Consider the following 19927-nt stretch of genomic DNA (forward strand, 5'->3'; position numbering starts at 1 on the left):
CTATATAATTTTAAAAGATGTTCTCACTTTACTCCAGTAACCCTGTGTGGTAGGCATTATTATCATTCCCATTTAAAAAATAATTTTTAAATTTCAGCTTCATTGAGTTATAATTGACGTATAAAATTGTAAGATACTTAAACTGTATATCACGGTAATCTGATACGTGCATATATTGTGAAAGGATTCCCCCTATTTGGTTAATGAACATGTCCATCACCTCACATGTTTATCTTTTTTCTCCCCCCTTGGTGAGAACACTTAAGTTCTACTCTCTTAGCAAATTTCAATTATACCCCCCCTTTTTTTTTTTTTTTTTTGGTACACGGGCCTCTCATTGTTGTGGCCTCTCCCGTTGCGGAGCACAGGCTCCGGACGCGCAGGCTCAGCGGCCATGGCCCACGGGCCCAGCCGCTCCGCAGCACGTGGGATCTTCCCGGACCGGGGCACGAACCCGTGTCCCCTGCATCGGCAGGCGGACTCTCAACCACTGCGCCACCAGGGAAGCCCCAATTATACCCATTTTTAAACAAGTCAGTTGAGGCTCGGAGATGAGCCATCCCATAGTTAGCCGGTGGTCAAGCCAGAACCCTGACTCATGAAGCAGGGAACTCAGAGGAGATGCTGTGAAGGTGAAGGGAAAGAAAACGGAAGATGGGGGCCCAAGAAGAGTGATTTGTCTCTCCCACTCCCCATTTTGTTGGGCTGGCCTCAATTTACCTTCATCTTTGTGCAGTCAGTTAAGAACTGTCACAAGGGACTTCCCTGGTGGTGCAGTGGCTAAGACTCTGCGCTCCCAATGCAGGGGGCCCGGGTTTGATCCCTAGTCGGGGAGCTAGATTCCCACACGCATGCCGCAACTAAGAGTTCTCATGCCACAACTAAGGATCCAGTGAGCCACAACTAAGGAGCCAGAGAACTGCAACTAAGACCTGGTGCAACCAAATAAATAAATAAATTAATTAATTTTTAAAAAAGAGAGAGAACTGTCACAAAAGGGAACTGGGCCCTTGGAGGGTCTACTTTTTCATCTCAGCAAGAAGTATTAGCTGCAATTTTGAAAAACTGAAAATAAAACTATCCTATTTTTGGAAATTGCGTCCTACAGTCTTCATTCTAGTCATATTATCACATTCTGTTTATAATGAATTTGAAGGGACCATAAAAATCCTTCAACTTGCTGACATCTGTCATCAAATATTGCTTCTATGAGACATCTTAGGAAGCTTTCTTTCTCTTGGAATAGCTGAGTTCTGTTGTTTTAATGTCACCTATAAAATATTCTACCACAGAGTATTAAATATTGAACTGCTTCCCTGCTAATCCTACTCTTTTCTAATTTTAAAATAAGAAAAGAGGTTCATTTAATTTTTAAATGAGATTAAAAAATCTGTTGTTTTTATATGGCAAGATATTCTCAGCCCACTCTTAGCAGCTGGGGAACAGTTGCTCTTATGGACTTTTGCTTTTTACTCTTGCCTTTTGAATTCCATGTTCAGATCATTTTTCTATGAGTAGAGACAGGTTTATGTTACTTATAATGTACCAGCAGATCTGTAAATGACCAAATCAGTGGTTCTCAAACTTTTTAGTCTCAGGATCTTTCATACTATCAAACAACCCCAGAGAATTCTTATGTGGGTTTTTCTGGGGTATATCTACCAATGTTTACCCGTAATAGAAATTAAAACTAAGAAAGTTGCAAAATATTTATCTATAATTCATTTAAAATAGCAATAATAATCTTAACAGAAGTAACATTTTTTTAATAAAAAAATACCAAACCAAAAGAATTTTATGAGAATGGCATTGTTTTACATTTTTGCAAATGTCTTCAATATCTGCTTTAATAGAAGACAGCTGAATTCTCATATCTGTTTCTGCTTCAGTCTGTTGCAATATCACACATCATGTAGTTTCTGGAAAACTCTACTGCAAAAAAGGCAAATAACTTCGTTTTATCATGAAAATAATTTTTTTTAGAATAACATCTTTTTTTAAAATTAAGTTATTTTTGGCTGCGTTGGGTCTTCGTTGCTGCAGGTGGGCTTTCTCTAGTTGAGGTGAGTGGGGGCTACTCTTCATTGTGGTGCGTGGGCTTCTCATTACAGTGGCTTCTCTTGCTGTGGAGCACAGGCTCTAGGTATGCAGGCTCATTAGTTGTGGCACACAGGCTTAGCTGCTCCGTGGCATGTGGGATCTTCCCGGACCAGGGCTCTAACCCGTGTCCCCTGCATTGGCAGGCGGATTCTTAACCACTGCACCACCAGGGAAGTCCCTTGACCTCTTTCTTACCCATTTTTTTTAACCTGTAAATTGAAGTTATTGCTAGTATCTACCTCATAAGATTACTGTATTAGATGAGAAAGTAAAATAATATCTTGTTCTTGGCCCATAGAAGCGTGTGTTTTACTTATTATTGCTAATCATAATTATCATCACTTTAGGAATCAAAGGCTTATTTTGAAAGTCACTAATCATTCTTTAATTTTCCTGTTATTGGGTGATTTGAAGTTTCATTAGACAACTATGGCAATGAACTTGCAATCATGATGTGCTCTTTGAGGGGTTGTTAAAAAGTCCAGATTAGTCTATCAGTTTTTGACTGCATCTTCTCATCTTTCTGCCGAGTATTGTTTGTGCATAATCATACATCTTATGCTTCACACATGTCCTTGGTCAAACTTAACCTGGGCCTGGCTCATAGGTCCATGTTTCCTTTACGGCAGAATCCCTAGCTCTAGGCCAGCCAGTCTGAACTGGCTTTTTGCCCTTTTTATGCTTGAACGTGCTTCATTCTGCCCTGTCATTCATATATTGGATTTGGAATCATCTATTTTTTTTTTTTTTTCCCTGTACGCGGGCCTCTCACTGCCGCGGCCCCTCCCGCCGCGGAGCACAGGCTCCGGACGCGCAGGCCCAGCGGCCATGGCTCACGGGCCCAGCCGCTCCGCGGCATGTGGGATCCTCCCGGACCGGGGCACGAACCCGCGTCCCCTGAATCGGCAGGCGGACTCTCAACCACTGCGCCACCAGGGAAGCCCGAAATCATCTATTTTTAGTAAAATTTTTATTTCTTGATTATTCTCTTAGCTAGGATAAATTTTTAAGTTCCGGCTCCTCTGGTTTTGATTCTGTGTATGTTCCTGCCCTGAATGCATTACTCACTTCCTACTTAACTTAATATCCATATGATTACTTACTGCATGCATCCCATCCCATCATTCGGGTTTGATCCTTGATGGTCACTTCACAAGAATCTGAGCTTCATCTGCTAATTCTTTTTTTTTTTTTTTTTGCGGTACGCGGGTCTCTCACTGCTGTGGCCTCTCCCGTTGCAGAGCACAGGCTCCGGACGCGCAGGCTCAGCGGCCATGGCTTACGGGCCCAGCCGCTCCAGGGCATGTGGGATCTTCCCCGACCGGGGCACGAACCTGCGTCCCCTGCATCGGCAGGCGGACTCTCAACCACTGCGCCACCAGGGGAGCCCTGTATTTTTTTAATTGATTCTCTTCTCATACTTATTTGTTTGTTAACACTACGTGGAGAGATTATAAAATTTATCTCCAGTTGAGCCTCTTCCTTTTGCCAACAAATTTCACAGATATTATATCTATCTAATGAAAATTATCTTAACATTAGAAAGGTTATTCCACCTTTACTATAAATATTATTACCACTTAGCCCCCTTGCTGAACTTTATTTCGTTTACTACTGATGAAACAGTAGTTGAAAACTTCTTTTTAACCTGAACCCTTCATCTGATAGAGATTACAACAAATTCATCAAGTGAGTCATACACTTAAGAAATATTTATTGAGCACCCACTCTGTGCCATGCACTGTTTTTCACTGTAAATGCACAGCACAAAACAGGAATTTTCTGCTTTCAGGCAGCTTACATTCTATTGAAATGGGTTTGACAATGGAAAAATTAATAATGTTTGAGATAGTGACGTATATTTATGTGAAAGAAATCTTAATGTAAAAGTGGTTCAAATATTCTCTTTAGTTACCTAGTGCTGCAGAGCTAAACCCCCAATTTAGCTACTAAATAAATGCCTATTATCTCACCTACTTTCCATGAGTCAGGGATCCAGGATCGGCCTAGCTAATGGTTCAGCTCAGGGTCTCTCATGAGGTTGGAATCAAGATGCTGGCCAGGGCTGGAGTTTTCTGAGGGTGGACTGGGTTTGAAGGATTCCTTTCAAGGAAGCTGACTCCCAGGGTTGGCAAGTTGGTGCTGGTCTTTGGCAGGAGGCCTCAGTTATTCCCCACCTGGACCTCTCTGCATGGCTGCTTGGGGTGCCCACAACATGGAGGCTGGCTTCCCCCCCACCACCCCAGAGAGTGATCCAAGAGCAAGAGGCAGAAGCCACATGTCCTGTAAGCCTTGGTCTCCAAATCACTTATCTTCACCTCTGCCATATTCTGTTAGAAGAGAGTCACTCACTCTAGGAGAGGAGAATTTAGAGTCTGCCTTTCGAAGGTGTGGTATCAAAGAATTTGCACATTGTAAAAAAAAACCACCATAATTACTTAGATACATTTAAGAGCAAATTAAGCAAATTAAATGGTATGTTTCAGAGATATTTCACAATGAATTATACCTTGTTTTATACTCACTGTTTGTTAGTATATAATGCCTTGTTATGCCTTATTTTGCAGCTTTTTTTTTTAATTGCTTTTTAGTGTTACTTTTGGACACAGAATCATTGAAAATTTAGGTTTCTTCTTACTCTTTTCTTCCTGCTTTGGTTGCTTTGCTACAATGCTATCAACATTGTTTAGGGTTCCATAGATGAAACTATTTGAGATTTTTTTTTTTCATTTCTGGGATTAGTTGATGAATTCAAGATTATTTATATTACTTCATGTTTGTATTGAACATGAATTGTCTAAGTGACTGGGAGAATGGAATTTCATGGCCCAGGGGTAAAATAAAATCCCCTTTGGTTCTCAAATAAGTTACTTTTGGTGGGGCATCTAAAGTCTACAGAAACGTAGCTCCTGTGTGGAATCCACTTAAGCCTGTCTGCACATAAATGCTGTACAATGGGATGACCATTTAAAATTGCAGTCAGCTCCACCTTAGCTTAGAAAGCTGGTGAGAGATCGTGTACGGCTGTTCAGAAGATAGAAATAACATATAGAGAAATGTGGGTGAAGGATAATTCTTTGGCTACTTGGCTATAATATTTGTACATTTGACTAGAATAGATGAGAGGCTCCCCTTTGTGGCTCATGTATGATGACAGTTCCAGGGCTTATCTCTTAATGACTGAAATGATAAATTTGGAATTCCTCAAACTTAACTTTTCTCCACGACTGGACTTCCCCTTTGGACAGTCTTCCATGGGAAGCCTTTAGTGAATCTTTAAAAGTACGGCAGCTCTACTGGAGATTGACAATGATTTAACCTTTGGACCTTTAAAGATAAAGGACTCTTGTCAACTGTATAAGGCCTCCTTTCTCAGAAGGGAAGAATGCTTTTAAGTTTCTTAGTGGATTAATTAGTAACTGAAAATAGCACCATTCTTTGAATTGTTCCCACTTTTACAACAAATAACAATGGAAACAAGTGCTGTCAGAAGGAGAAATAAGAAAAAAACATATAAAAGATGATCAAATTTCAGACCTTGTCATTTATGTGGAGATTTTATTCCTACTCCTAGATCCTGCCCTAAATAGAGGAAGCTGTGGATGGAGTCAGGTGTTAAAGGGGAAGGGGGAGCAGGAGAGGTATTTTTCTCCGCCTGCATTCGTGGGAGTTTAGCGTCTTGAGTATCTGAGACATTTCTAGTTGTACAGACAAGGATGGAAGCTTGTTGTCTCGGAAAGGCATACTATTTTACACAGTGAGAGTGAAATGAAGACTAAAAAAGAAATCAAGTTCTGATTAAAGCCATGCTTGGATCTGGGAATTCTTTTGGGTAGGAGGAGGCACTCCTCAAATGTATTTATGCTGATGTTTAACCATTGTTAGGCAGCGTTGCAATGGTTAAATTTATGATGACACAGAGCTGGGAGAGACTTTGTAGATGGTTTGGTTCTGACCCCAGAGAGATGAAATGATTTGGTGAATCATTACTTGGTGAAGGGATGTGGTCAGAGCTAGTTCTAGAAACTTCCAGTACATTTTTTTCTGGAAAAACCGAACCACTGATTTTGGATTTTTACATTTGGTAAAACAGTAATTTAATTAGAGGTTGTTTTGTGGATATGTTTTCATCTGAGGGGTAGGAAAAAAAAAAAAAAGACCAAGAGCCACAGAATTAAATAGAATAAGAATTGTAAAAAAAAAAAAAACAACATTGAAATTATAATTCAAACAGTGTTTGCCTATGAGACCTCTTGGACTGGGAAGAAGGCAGGGTGAAGGGGACAGGAAGTGAGACAGTGGTTTGGGTCCTAAATGAAATTGGGGCAGCTCCCTTCACACCAGGTGACATTTCTTTCTTGGGGAGCCAGACCCTCCAGAGGAGTCAGAGGTGGCATCTGATGACTAGCAATAGTAATAAGTACTTCTCTGTGCATTTAATATTTTTGTTTATTTTGTTTTGATACTGACAGAAGTGAGACCCTTGGTTTGACAACCAAAGTGTGATTTGCTATCATTACATTATTCATAGCTTCTCACAAATGGCAAAACTTCATTCTGACAAATTGCATATCTCCACTCTGTGTTAAAATCTATAAACAATACACAGAACACTGAATCTCTGTTTTCTCCTCTTATCATTATTCCATGTCCTGCTTTCAAAGCCAATGTCAGCAAGTCAGTTTACACAACCATGGTGAGTCCTGCAGATTTACAGTAGTCAGAAAGGAAGGGCTCAGGTCCCTCATGCAAAACAGCCTTCCCCCGGGTCTGCCCTCAACAACTGATACTGCAGCATTAGAAAAGAGAATTTTTTAAAAAAATAAATTTATTTATTTTATTTATTTATTTTTGGCTGCGTTGGGTCTTCATTGCTGCACGTGGGCTTCCTCTAGTTGGACAAGCGGGGGCTACTCTTCGTTGCGGTGTGCAGGCTTCTCATTGCAGTGGCTTCTCTTGTTGCGGAGCACAGGCTCTAGGCACGTGGGCTCAGTAGTTGTGGTGTGCAGGCTCTAGAGCATAGGCTCAGTAGTTGTGGCTTGCAGGCTCTAGAGCGCAGGCTCAGTAGTTGTGGCACACGGGCTTAGTTGCTCTGTGGCATGTGGAATCTTCCCGGACCAGGGATTGAACCCGTGTCCCCTGCATTGGCAGGCGGATTCTTAACCGTTGTACCACTAGGGAAGTCCCAGAAAAGGGAATTTTGAAGCTAGATGGATCTTCAGAGTTCCTTTAGACCTAAATCCTCAATATATAGCCCCAAAGAAGCTGGTTTTCTCAAGGTTACAGGGCTGGTTGTAGACTGCTTCAGGATTGGGATCATAAAGTCAGCTGGGATCTCAGAGAGTTTCCCTTCAAGATGAATTCTCTGAGAAAGGAACCATCTTAGGCCAGAATCTTAGTAGAGATGAAGTTGTCTAACCACAAGACATGGACACAAAGGGGGAGGAGGCCCTGGGAGCAGAGGTGTTACAGGAGGCAGACTTGGCCTCCTTGACCATGTTGCCTGGGTCCTCGCAGGTGAGGCCAGCATCGTATTTCTCCTATTCTTATCTCCTGCTCCACCTGGCTGGTGACTGTGTGGCATCCACAGGGGACATTATTTGGAGCAGGACAGAGGTGAGGCCTGCTGGTTTGCCTCCCTGGTGTTATGCAGGTCCCCCCTTTGTTTCATTCCTCCCAGCACCAAGGATTTCCTAGGACCCAGGTAGCACGAGCTCAACCACCGAAGAGCTTTCTGTTGGCCCCTGAACTGAGGTTCCTCCAGCTCCTGGAATCCCCCACACCCTCACCCCACAGTTGTTTTACTGGGACTAAGCCCAGGAGAAGGAAAACAATGCGGAAAAGGAACGAATACAACCCCATTCCTCTGTAACTCAAAGCAAAACTTATATAGAATGCAAATGGAAAAAGAGATTTGATCTGGGAGTTTTTTTTCCAGAGTGGAATGCATACTGTAAAATGATTACTGTAAAACAATTACTGTGGCTAGCATTTGTGAGTTAGTTGGTTGTGGGTTTTAACAACCATTTTGCTGACTTTTAGGCAGCAAGTGTGAGTTTTCCTGTTCAATTAGACCTTTGGGAGTGCTCTTAAAATCCTGTGGAATCATCTGACTTCCTCTGGGAAAACACTGATTGGTGTTAACTTTCATCCTTTCCCTTTTGATGCCGAAGTAGACTGAAATACTTCCTGCTTTTCTAATATGTTCTTTTTCTTTCCACCGTTCCCCCATCCCCAATGATTACAGTATTTCCAAGTACAAGGGACTGTTGTGGAAAATTAAGGAATAGGCTCCTGTTACAGGCTCACATTTCTAAGGATCCCAAATGGGAGGCGTAAACGTGCTTTTAGTGAAAATGTGGGTGTGTTGAATAGCAGGGGCTGCAGAATTTAAATACCCTTGATAGGTTACAACTAGAAGAAAGTTTCCTCTTCTGTGTGCAAGTGTAACTATGTAATGAAAGAGCCAAGCATCCTTTAGACTGAACTCAAAGTTCATTAAAGTGCTTAATTACAGTCTGGAGCACTTGAATTTATATTTCTTTTTCTTTTTAAAATATTTATTTATTTATTTGGCTGTGCCAGGTCTTTAGTTGTGGCATGTGGGATCTTTGTTGCGACGTGCAGAATCTTTAGTTGTGGCATGTGAACTCTTAGTTGCAGCATGTGGGATCTAGTTCTCCGATCAGGAATTGAACCTGGGCTCCCCTGAATTGGGAGCATGGAGTCTTAGCCACTGGACCACAAATATTCCTATTTGATCTGAAGTGGCATTATAAAATATCTCTGTTATGCCAATGTCAAATTAGGAAAATACAAAATAGTAAACAAATTATTTTTACATTCTTCTTGTTAACACTTTAGAGAATTTTGTAAAATTGTGGCTTAGTGTGTTTATGACCCTCAAATCTGTTTTTTATTTCTAATGTTAAAAGTGTACTTGGTTTACTATGGAGAACAATATGGAGGTTCCTTAAAAAAGTAAAAATAGTGTCACCATATGATCCAGCCATCCCACTCCTGGGCATATACCCAGAAAAGACCAAAGCTCTAATTAGAAAAGATACATACACCCCAAAGTTCTAAGCAGCACTATTTACAATAGCCAAGACATGGAAACAACATAAATGTCCATCAACAGATGAATGGATAAGGAAGATGTGGTACATATGTACAATGGAATATTGCATAGCCATAAAAAAGAATGAAATAATGCCATTTGTAGCAACATGGATGGACCTAGAGATTATCATACTAAGTGAAGTAAATCAGATACAGATAGAAAAATACCATGTGATATCACTTATATGTGGAATCTAAAAAATGATACAAATGAACTTATTTACAAAACAGAGACTCAGAGACATAGAAAACAAACTTACGGTTACCAAAGGGGAAGGCAGGGTTGGGGGGAGGCATAAATTAGGAATTTGGGATTAATAGATACACACTGCTATATATAAAATGGATAAAAAATAAGGACCTACTGTATAGCACAGGGAACTATATTCAAAATCTTGTAATAACCTAGAATGGAAAAGAATCTGAAAAAGAAAAAAATATATATACATACATATATATACATATATATATACACACACACACATATATACATATATGTGTGTGTGTGTGTATAACTAAATCACTTTGCTGTACACCTGAAACATTATAAATCAACTATACTTAAATTAAAAAATTAAAAAATATTTTTACTTGGCCTAATTTATAGTTTTAGGTTTAGCATGACAAACATTAATCTTTTTTCACCCTGAGCTTTTGTGTGTCATTATCAACATGGAACTTATGTTTGAAACAGAAGTCATTGGGTCTGAAACTCTTGGCATTAGATTTACTTGTTCAGAGATGCTGAGCCCCACAATGTTAAACTGAAACTGTAAGAGCCACTGGTGCAAATGGAATTTGGTTCTTTCTGGACACTCCGCAACTTGATAGCTGGAAGGAAAGGCAGCATAAATCTGTGGGGGAATGAGTAGGATTGATTGTTTCTTTTTGGTCTATAGCACGCTCCCCTGTTAGCTACTTTAACAGTTGCACATAAAGAAGCTCAACTTCTTTTCCGGGTATGGCCTCATATAACAACTCTTCAAAAATACAGCTATAAATCCTGGAAAAGAGGATTTAACGGTGTCAAATGCTTCTCTTTTGTGCAAGAAAAGCGTCATCAACTTCTCCAAGTCTGATTTAAAATAGGTGAGGTTTTTGAACATTTATCCAATCACGATCTCTGAGTTACAAATAGGGCTCAGTAAAAGAAAGCCAAATATCAGCTTTCCTACTGTTAGGAGGACAATTAATATAACTGATCAGAAGAATTTGAATACGTACAGCAGCCCCTGTGAGACTTAAAAAAAAACCAAAAAAAAGTTGGAGGACTTTCCCACCTGAATTATCTGATAGAGGACCTGGCATATTTAGGAAGATAATGACATGACTATGGTGTGAAGAATTCAGACCAAATGGAATTGAATGAAAGACAAGATCATCAACAGCCTGGATAATTTACTTACCTGATGACTTTGCAGTGAGGTAATGTCACAGATAAGAATGCTTAACGCAAACCAAGTAGGATATTTCCCAGGCAGCATTTTGAAGAATTGTTTGGGATCTTTCAAGATAAAAGATGGCATAAGAGACATACACGAGACAATATGTGCACAGAATGTTAAGTAATTTTGAATGTTCTGAAAAGAGTTAAAAAGCAATGTGATGGGAAAAAAGTGATAATCAAGAGAAAGATTGGGATTCCCTGGTGGCGCAGTGGTTGAGAGTCCGCCTGCTAATGCAGGGGACGTGGGTTCGTGCCCCGGTCCGGGAAGATCCCACATGCCGTGGAGTGGCTGGGCCCGTGAGCCATGGCCGCTGAGCCTGCGCGTCCAGAGCCTTTGCTCCGCAACGGGAGAGGCCACAACGGTGAGAGGCCCGTGTACCGCAAAAAAAAAAAAAAAAAAAAGAGAAAGATCATAGGTTGTGAGATAAAGTAGATTATTTGGAGCAGCTCCGTTTTTTCATTTATTCTCTCATTCTGGAAAACATTGTTTTGAACTGGGGAAGGAGCCTGGGTCTTTACAGATTAATTTATTTAAAAGTTTGCTTATTTTGCTCCTTTTGTGTTTATCAAACAAAGTATGGTAATAACTACGAATTCAAAATGCTCCATTCCTAGTTCTCAAAAAATTAATAAAATATGGACTGGCTCAAAATGTTGATATCACATTGATCCTTAGAACTCTCCACCTGGGTCTAGCAGGGTACTTTCCTCTGATTAAAGACCAAAGAAGAAAATCCACCCTCTGAAAATCACATGATATCTTTGATCTACAAAGGCGACTTGGCATTTGTTTCTGAACCCTCCCCGTGCCTAGTTTAGTGCCTTACAAGTACAGAATAAATAAATGACCTAAATGTGCAACCCCAAGTCAGAAAAATAAAGGTGCTGAAAAGAGAAATCTAGGGAACCTGGGCTCTAGTATCAGTTCTACAAATTCAATTCAATTAAAAAAAAAATGGATTTCTTCAGCTCTTTGTTCTGTGTCAGGGATTGTGGTAAAACATCAGGCTGCCCAGGAGGAATTCTGCTTCTCGGGAAGACGGCCTGGCTGTCATTTGGTAATGCACATGCATATACAATGTAATAGGATGGCAAAGATGATAGCTAGCAGAGAAGAAAAATAAGCACATTCGTCAATGATCATTTTGTATCCACTTTAATTTCCAAAGCTATTTACCTAAGATTCTGCCTTTATTATCTGCCATTAGTGACATTGGATGTCTTCAAGTTTGCATTTCAGACCAGAAGGCCTCCCTCAAACTTTCACGTGCTAACAGCTGTAATTAAGGTAGAAGGCCTTATTTAGGTAGTAATTAGCCTTCAAGACTTAAGGTGTAAACAGAATGCTAATTCATTTAGATAGTTAATTGGTCTTCTGGGTTGGAGATCTTAGCATGGCCTTCCCCTTCAGCAATGATGTATTTGTCATCAACATACAGATAGTGTGTTGACTGAGTGCAGTGAAATTTTGCAAACTCTTGTTTGACTCTCAGAATTTTAGCTTTTAACTCTCTGGTAATGATGAATGCAAATGAATTTGAAAACGTCATGAAAATATCAAGTAAAATTCTGTGGCAAAATCATTAACAGTTGACTGTTTCTTCATAGTTACAGGGACCATATGGCTCAATCTATTCATGTTATTCCAGTGTAAGTATTGATAAATCCCCTTTCAGATTCAGGAATATCTTGGTTTGGAGATAAATTATGTGGTCACACTAATCATCATTAAAGATGATACAAAATACAGTGATTGCTGTAACTAAAGGTGTGGGTAAGATGGGTTACATTTTCCAGTGAATCCAGTGACAGATGTTAAGATGCTCCCTACTTGCTGCCATAAAGAAAAGACGGTTAACAATTGATGTTATTAAGTTTTAAAAGTCATTTCTCTTTTGAAGGACAACTACGCCATCTGGAATTTTGTCACTGCCTTTACCAAGTTTCCTAGTCAACCAGCAACTCTTGCTCAAAAAACGACAGCAAAAAAATTATTGGCTTTGATAACTGCATGTCTTTGTGTTGTTGTGGCTCCTCTGCTGTAGATGAGTTGCATGGAAGGTGAGTCCGATGTTTCACTTTTTAAAGTAGGTTTCTTCTTCTTGGGTACTCCAGATCATCACACTATGCAACAGATGCTTAGGCCTTCTGCTAGCCATCCTTCCAACAGGTGCATCCCAGTTGACCTGTATAAATAGTCCATATCATACTAATTCAACAGATATTTCATGAATGAAGTGGCTGGCACACAGGAGGCATCCAGATATATGTTAAATGAAAGAATAAATACCAACCGCACCTTTGACTCCCTGCTAGGTGGCACCAGCTAGGTGGTAGGAAGAGGGAGAGGAGAAAAAGCTCTATATAATATCAGGTAAGTTCTGCCTCCCAGGGGTTAACAGTCTCCAAGGGGAAGATGTAAATAAATAACGCAATGGAAGGTGAGAATCACTAAGTCCCAGAGCATCTGTGAGTGGGAGGTAGAGCGCACTGGGGCTGGAGAGGAGGGGGTGAAGTGAGGCTTGAAGGAGGAGAGGTAGGTTTTCAAATTTAGGATTTTCCCCCGGTTCGGGGTTAACTCTGGACCCAGATTGAGCCCCTGAAAGTAAAAGGGCCCTTCTGTCAGTTGCTGAAACTGCACACAGTATCTTTTATTTTTGGAGCTGGCTAACAACTTTCCCTTCACGATTGATGACTAATTCAAATGAGCATTAGCTCACTTTGCAAATATGAAATTACAGTATGGCAATATAGAACGCTAAAAGCTACCAGTTTATTATGATTCATCTTAGTTGCGAAGTTGAAATATCGCAGTAGCATTAAAAGAGAAGTGAGTTACAGACATAGAGAACGGGTCGCCAAGGGGGAGGGGAGGTGGGAGAGGGATGGATTGGGAGTTTGGGATTAGCAGATGCAAACTGTTGTATAGAGAATGGATAAACAAGGTCCTACTGTATAGCACAGGGAATTGTATTCAGTGTCCTGTGATAAACCGTAACGGGAAAGGATATGAAAACGAATGTATATGTATAACTGAATCACTTTGCTATACAGCAGAAGTTAACACATGGTAAATCAACTATACTTCAGTAAAATAAATTTAAAAAGAAGTGAATTAGATGGTCACAATGTCATCCAAAATATAAATAAAATAAAATAATTTTCCCTTAAGCAATTTAAAAGCAGGAGGGCTTAATCGCATAGCTGTATTGACCCACAGCACTTAAAACGAACAGAACGTGCAGGTCTCACTTTAGTTTTGATTTTATTATTACTTTCTTTAGTGCACTGTTGCTCACAGCCAGCCTGTACAGCTACCAATAGGACCCGGGCCTCACCAAAGCCGACGGGCTCTGCAGGATGCACGGGTATCTACAACCCGCCCCTGAGAAAGAAAGTCCGGCCCGGGCCACTGCGAGTGTGCGGAGACCCGCTGAGAGAGGGAAAGTAACCGGAGTCGGCTGGCTGGGCGGCCCCGCCCCCTCCCACGAGTTTCGCTGGGTGTCCGGCCCCGCCCCTTCTTTTATTCCGAGCGCGCAGCCTGGAGCTGGAACTTTGTAACCCGAGCGCGCTCGCCCTGCGTTCCTCCCCGCCCCGGTGCAGCCCGCGAGGGAGGCGCAGGAGGTGGGACCTGCGGGCGGGAAGACTCCGGACGGCGGCGCGCGAGGAGCGGGGACCCGGGAGAGCTCGCAGCCCAGAGGAGGAGCTGGAGGGGGAGCGGAGCGCGCGGCCCGAGAACCGGAGGCAGCGGTCCCGGCCGGAGGCTCAGAGGGGCGGCGGGGAGCAGCAGGGCCGGGAGAGTCCCGCTCGGAGCCGAGGCCGGGGGATCTGGGCTCACGGCCCCGAGGCTCGGCAGCTGCCGTCGCCCAGGAGCAGCAGCTGTGCCCGGGGTCCCGGCCGCGGCGGCCGCGGGAGGAGGAGCTGCAGCTGGACGGTGGCAGCTGGAGGAGGGGCCGCGCCTCCCGGGCTGAGCCGCGCTGGGATGTCCCGCTGACCGCGGCAGTCATGCAGCCTTGACGGGGCGCTCGGGCGCGGAGACCAGCCGCGGGGCGCGCCCTCCCGGGAAGGGGGCAACGGGCGCGGGCAGCAGGACTTTACCGCCGACTCCAGCCCCGCTGGGTGCCCAGTCATCCACCATGGAGCCCGTGACCAAGTGGAGCCCCAAACAAGTGGTGGACTGGACTAGAGGTGAGCGAGCCTGGGGGGGCCCGGCGTCTCCGACCCCGGGCATTGGCTGGCGGGGAGCTGAGGTAGGGGGTGCTCAGCCCTTCCTGCAGGCGAGAGGCGTTGAGAGCGCAGCGCGGTGACAATGCAAACTTCATCCCAGTGGCTTGTGCGCCCCTAGCTCTTGTGCCTGCTTTCGGGGGTGCGAGTGGTGGTGGCAAGACGAGGAGAGGCCCGTCTTTAAACCTGAGGCGGAGTAGGGGTGGCCTCTGATGGAGGATGGGGGTCGGGGGTGCGGATCTCGGACGCGGGGCGCCCTCCCTGCCCTTCCCGGCGCCCGGGCTGCCTGTCCCGGAGCGCAGAGGCACAAGGCGCCTTTGTGTGGGTGACTCCCCTCGGACGTCGTCAACGCCGCCTGCCCAGAGCAGTTCGCAGGCGTGACGAGGCGGTTGGACAGGTAAAGGGAGACCCCGGCGGCTCGGCGAGCCTGTTTTTGTCGGAGAGGGAGAGAGGGCAGCGCAAGAATCAACACTGAGGCATTCGCGCCGGCGACGAGCCTTGAGCCAGACTCCCCGGGACTCGGCGACTTTCGCTCCGGGAAGGCGCCAGTACCCCCGGTGGCGCCGCATTTTTAGGCCATATTTAAACCCGGGAAAGAAGAAGTCTAACTGTTTTGGAACCTTTTCCCTGAGTTATGCCGTCATTTGGAATGAGGAAAAGCAGGGGGTTGGTTGGACAGGCAGCGAGTGCTGGAGCAGGGGTGGGTGGAAGCTTGGACCCTGAGCTGTCACGGTTACTTTTAAGTACCTGCCAAGATTTCGAGGGAGAAGTGACGGAGGTTCCTCAAGCCTCTTTGAACCCTTCCAAGAGCACAAGCCCTCCAAGAACAGCTAGTGTTTTAATGGGTTCCTTACCCCTCTCCCAGCTCAGCATCTCTGTTTCAAGTTACTATTTTTTTTTTATTTTTTACTTTCTTCTATCTGCTCTTCCAGGTGAGAGGAATGGTGTCCTTTCTCAATAATAATAACTAGAATTGTATAGCACTTTACGGTTTGCTAAGAGCTCTCTCTCTGTTATTGCCCTTGGTCTTCAGTAAGCCTGAGAGGTAGGTAACACTGGTAAGATCAGGTTGTCTTTCTAACTGTCTCACCCATGGCTGCGGCATCACAAACACTGGTCATCTCTGTATCTCATTTCTCATGCCTGCGTAGTACACACAGACCACGTGGAATGGGATGTCCCAGATGTATGGGAGGCATGGCACCTGTCAGCGGGGCATGTCTGACCATTTCCTGCTCCTTTGGGAGAAGGGACAGGGTACATCGCTCCTGAGAAGAGGTTTGCCCAGGGACCAAAATTTCCTGGGCTCTTATTTAAAACAAACATGAAAACACCAAGTACTTGTACACTGAGTAATGTGTAAACAGCAATGTCACGCTTGATACGAAACATAAACTTAAAAAAGCTATGAAGACCCAGATCCTATTTTGAAATGGGGTGTGTTCCCCCATTCAAGATACTACTAGGTCCCCTGTCTAGCGACTTGCCCAGTCTGAGTTGGTTGATCTATTTTACCAGTGTATCCGTCATAGAAGCAAACTAAGAAACTGATGACTTCAGCGGTTTTTGACCTCAACAGCTGCTTTGTCCAAAATGGTAACCAGACCACAAGTGGCTCTTGGGCCCTTGAAATATGGCTGGTCCAAATTGCCATGTGCTGTAAGTGTAAAATACACACTCGTGTGAAAAACAGCATATAAACTATCTCATTGCTAGATTTTTATACTTATTACATGTTGAAATGATAATATTTTAATATATTGGGGTAAATAAAGTTTATTACTAAAATTAACTTCACCTATTTATTTTTACCTTCTGAAAGGTGGCTCCGAAAAAATTTAAAATTACACAGGCGCTGACTTTTGCAGCTCACGTTATATTTGTACTGGACAGTACTGCTCCTGAGTAAAAGAAAGGGTTACAATTTATCACTCTTTGGCTTTTCTGAGCTGCTGCCAGCCTAGTTGATAAGGTACAACCAGAAAACCAGTAACAGGCAAACAGGGAGATTATGGAGTGAGATCTTCACACCCTCAAGATTTGTGTCTTTTTTTTTTTTTTTTGGTCCCTCTTGGGATTGGGAGAAGAGAAGCATAAATTCACATCCTGTTATGTTTGTTTAGCATTTAAGTCAGAGCAGATTAAACTGTTTTTGGTATCCCGTGCCTTGACATTGTGACTTAGTTGAGATTACTTTCACCCAGGGAAAGTTTTCTACTGACCTGAAAGAGGAATTATGGGTGGTTCAGTATCTTGGTGTCTGGAGCATTGGATACTGATTAGGTTAAATACCTGTGGGTAGTACGTGGCAACTTTATACAAAATTCATGTGCCCTTTTGGACCCTTAAGTACAGCCTCATAGAATGACCTGGATACTTTTTGTGTTAGAATCTAGAGAAGATAAAAGGAGGAAGTGTGTGGTGAACTCTTAGACGAGAGGCTACATTCTCCCAAATTGGGTAACACATTACTTGAATATTTCTCATAGTCATGATGTGAAAATATTGACTTTTTCATGAACTATTGGCTTATGCAAACTTGTTTGCTGGTAGAACTATTTTTAGCTGTCTTTGCTAACCTCCCTGCCCAACCCCCATTTTATAAATACATCCTACTGATAAGTAGCTCTTCTTGTAGATTGCCACTCTTGGCATCGCGTGAGTGTGGCAGTGGTGATCGTGACCACTGTAGAAAGCCTTAGACTTAAAACTGTCTAAATCCGGCCACAATTTCCAACTTGCTCTCATGTTGATGTTGTTAGGCAGATGCATATATTAGGAAAAAGGTTGCTGTCTACAGAATGAAGTAATTCATCTGGCTTTTATTAGTAGTAGTATTTATTATTATTATAATTTTTATTTATATTAATCACTAGCTCTGTCAACACCAGTGTTATAATATTAGTAGATCCTCAGTGCGTGTTAGCGCAGGTCTAAGCATTGTACAAGTGTGAGCTCATTTCAAGGCGTAAACACGCTTTGAGGTAGGAACTATCATTCCCATTTTGCACTTGAGCACACCGAGGCACAGGAAGGTTAAGTACTCTGACCAGCGTCACACAGCCACGAAGTGACAGAGCACCGTTTGACCCCAGACAGTTTGGCTTCATTTCCTTCCATCTTCTTGGGAGGTTCTTCCCAGGGTCACCCCCAGAGGACGCTCAGCACCTTCACCACATTGATGAAGAGACCATCAGGATCCCTGTGATGAGTTACAGATCACGTGTTAGTGGAGGAGAGTCGTTCGCTATATGTGTGTCTTATTCTCCCTATTCCGTATATGTCAGGAAAGTTATTTGTTAATCAAATTAATTCATAGTTTGATGACACCTTGCCTTCCAAATGATTTGGTGAAGGCTTCTGCAAAGCAGATGAACTTGTATCAGGCAAGAATAGGGTCAGCTGCATAAAACAGAAAACCCAGTTTTTGGTGGACTCTCCAAATGAGAGTTTTGAGTTTTCCTTGGAAAAGAAGTCTGGAAATAGGGAGTTCAGGATTGTGTGGGGTTTCCGTGGCGCCATCAGGACTCCAGGCTCCTTCTGTCATCGTGTTCAGCCATCCTGAGCAGGGGGCTGAACCCTTTATACCAAACGCCTCAGTGCAGGATGGATGCTCCACCAGCAGGATCATATTCTTGTTCCAGGCTGGAGAAAGGAGACCCAGAGGAGACAAAACGCTGGTGGTAGCCAAGTCTTCCCCTTCAAAGAGCTCTCCTAGAGGTTCCATCAAATGCCTTGGCTCACATCGTAGTTGCTACAACTGTCACGTGATTACCTCATGCCACAAGGGAAGCTGGTCACTGTTGTTTTTTTTTAAAGTTTCGTACACTGTGGCCTTGAAAAAAATTTGGAGTTTATTCAATAAGGAAGAGGGGGAGAATAGATATTGGTAGGCAGCCAGTAGTGTCTGACATACGGTAATTTACGTGTCCTGATACTCATAGATCAGCTCTCAAAGTAGGACACATGTCGCAATTTCCCACTTCCCTCAAGCCCATGGGTCCGCCGTATTTTAGAAATAGTGTTGTATTTTCATCCCTGTTACTTTTTCTTAGGTCAGAACCTTAAGCTGATTATGAGGTCTTCGTCTCTAAGCCTGATTTTTTTTTCTTGTTATATTTAATATGCTCATTTCATTTACAAAGATGTTTCATTGACAACAGTTAATTGCAACTTTATGGTAAAGAATTAAATTAAAAAATTCACATCTGGAGTTCCTTGTAATAATGGGAAAAGTTGGAAAGAGTCTGGCTTAAAGCCAAATCATTCTAAGCTTGATTTAAATATTAGAAGTTGCATCGTAAAATGCCGCGTCCCAAGTTGTGTTTCTGCTTTCAGGCCATTGGGGGAGTGTCTTCAGCAAGGAGGAACGGTTACTGGTTTGTCCCTGCAGCCCCGTCCGTCCAGCCCTTGGTCATTGATCGGTCTGCGACGGACAGTCTCGAAATAAGTGTGTTTGTTGTTGGGGGAGCACATCTATAACACCAGCTTTAGTCCCAGAACAGAAGTATCTCTGGCCACCTTCTGGTGCTGCCAGTGTGGTTAATGTTTCCCCATCACCAACCAAGAGGAAAGGGAGCTTTCTTGTTTGAGGTCTGAGCGTGTGCTCGGGACATCTGCTCATTCTCTATATCTGGCCTTGGGCACTGCTTTTCTCCTGATGTGTCTGTAACATGTGGCAGGTCAGCAGTTTTAAAGTGTCTCACTATCTGGTCACAGAGGAGCTGGAGTTCTCACGTTAACTGTAGAGATCTTGTTCGTGCCTGGTCAAAGGCCAGTTCTTTTTGTCATTCTGATTCCAGTTAGGTTGTCCTTCTTCCTTTAGCCACGAGGGTCGCTGAAAAAGGGAGGTCGTTTCTTTTGGCAGTTGTAGGTCCACCATTTGGCTATAGGTCAAGAACTCTTTTCTTCATTCCAATTTCTTGCCAGTTCTGTCTCCTGGACTCCAGCCACAGAGTTTTCTTAATCATAATAATAGAAAAACATTCATTGAGGTATTTATTATGTATCAGACACTGGGCTAAGTGCTTTATT

The 19927-nt window shown here is 43.0% G+C and overlaps 1 protein-coding gene across 4 annotated transcripts in view; it reads left to right on the forward strand.

Moving 5' to 3' along the window:
• Window positions 1-14333: 14333 nt before the first annotated feature.
• Window positions 14334-19927, forward strand: part of CNKSR3 (CNKSR family member 3) — a 101779-nt gene continuing 96185 nt past the window's right edge. For 2 of the 4 annotated variants that reach the window (XM_082855281.1, XM_082855280.1), the window contains exon 1: window positions 14334-14857. Coding sequence is in view for 3 of the 4 variants with exons in the window: in XM_082855280.1 (XP_082711406.1) it covers window positions 14806-14857 (52 nt within the window). In the remaining variant the exon portion in view is untranslated. The remainder of the gene's footprint in view (window positions 14858-19927) is intronic. The other 2 variants (XM_082855282.1, XM_082855279.1) reach the window with 2 other exon arrangements.

The sequence above is a fragment of the Leucopleurus acutus genome, assembly GCF_964270905.1.
Source record: "Leucopleurus acutus genome assembly, chromosome: 15".
Classification (NCBI taxonomy): Eukaryota; Metazoa; Chordata; class Mammalia; order Artiodactyla; family Delphinidae; genus Leucopleurus; species Leucopleurus acutus.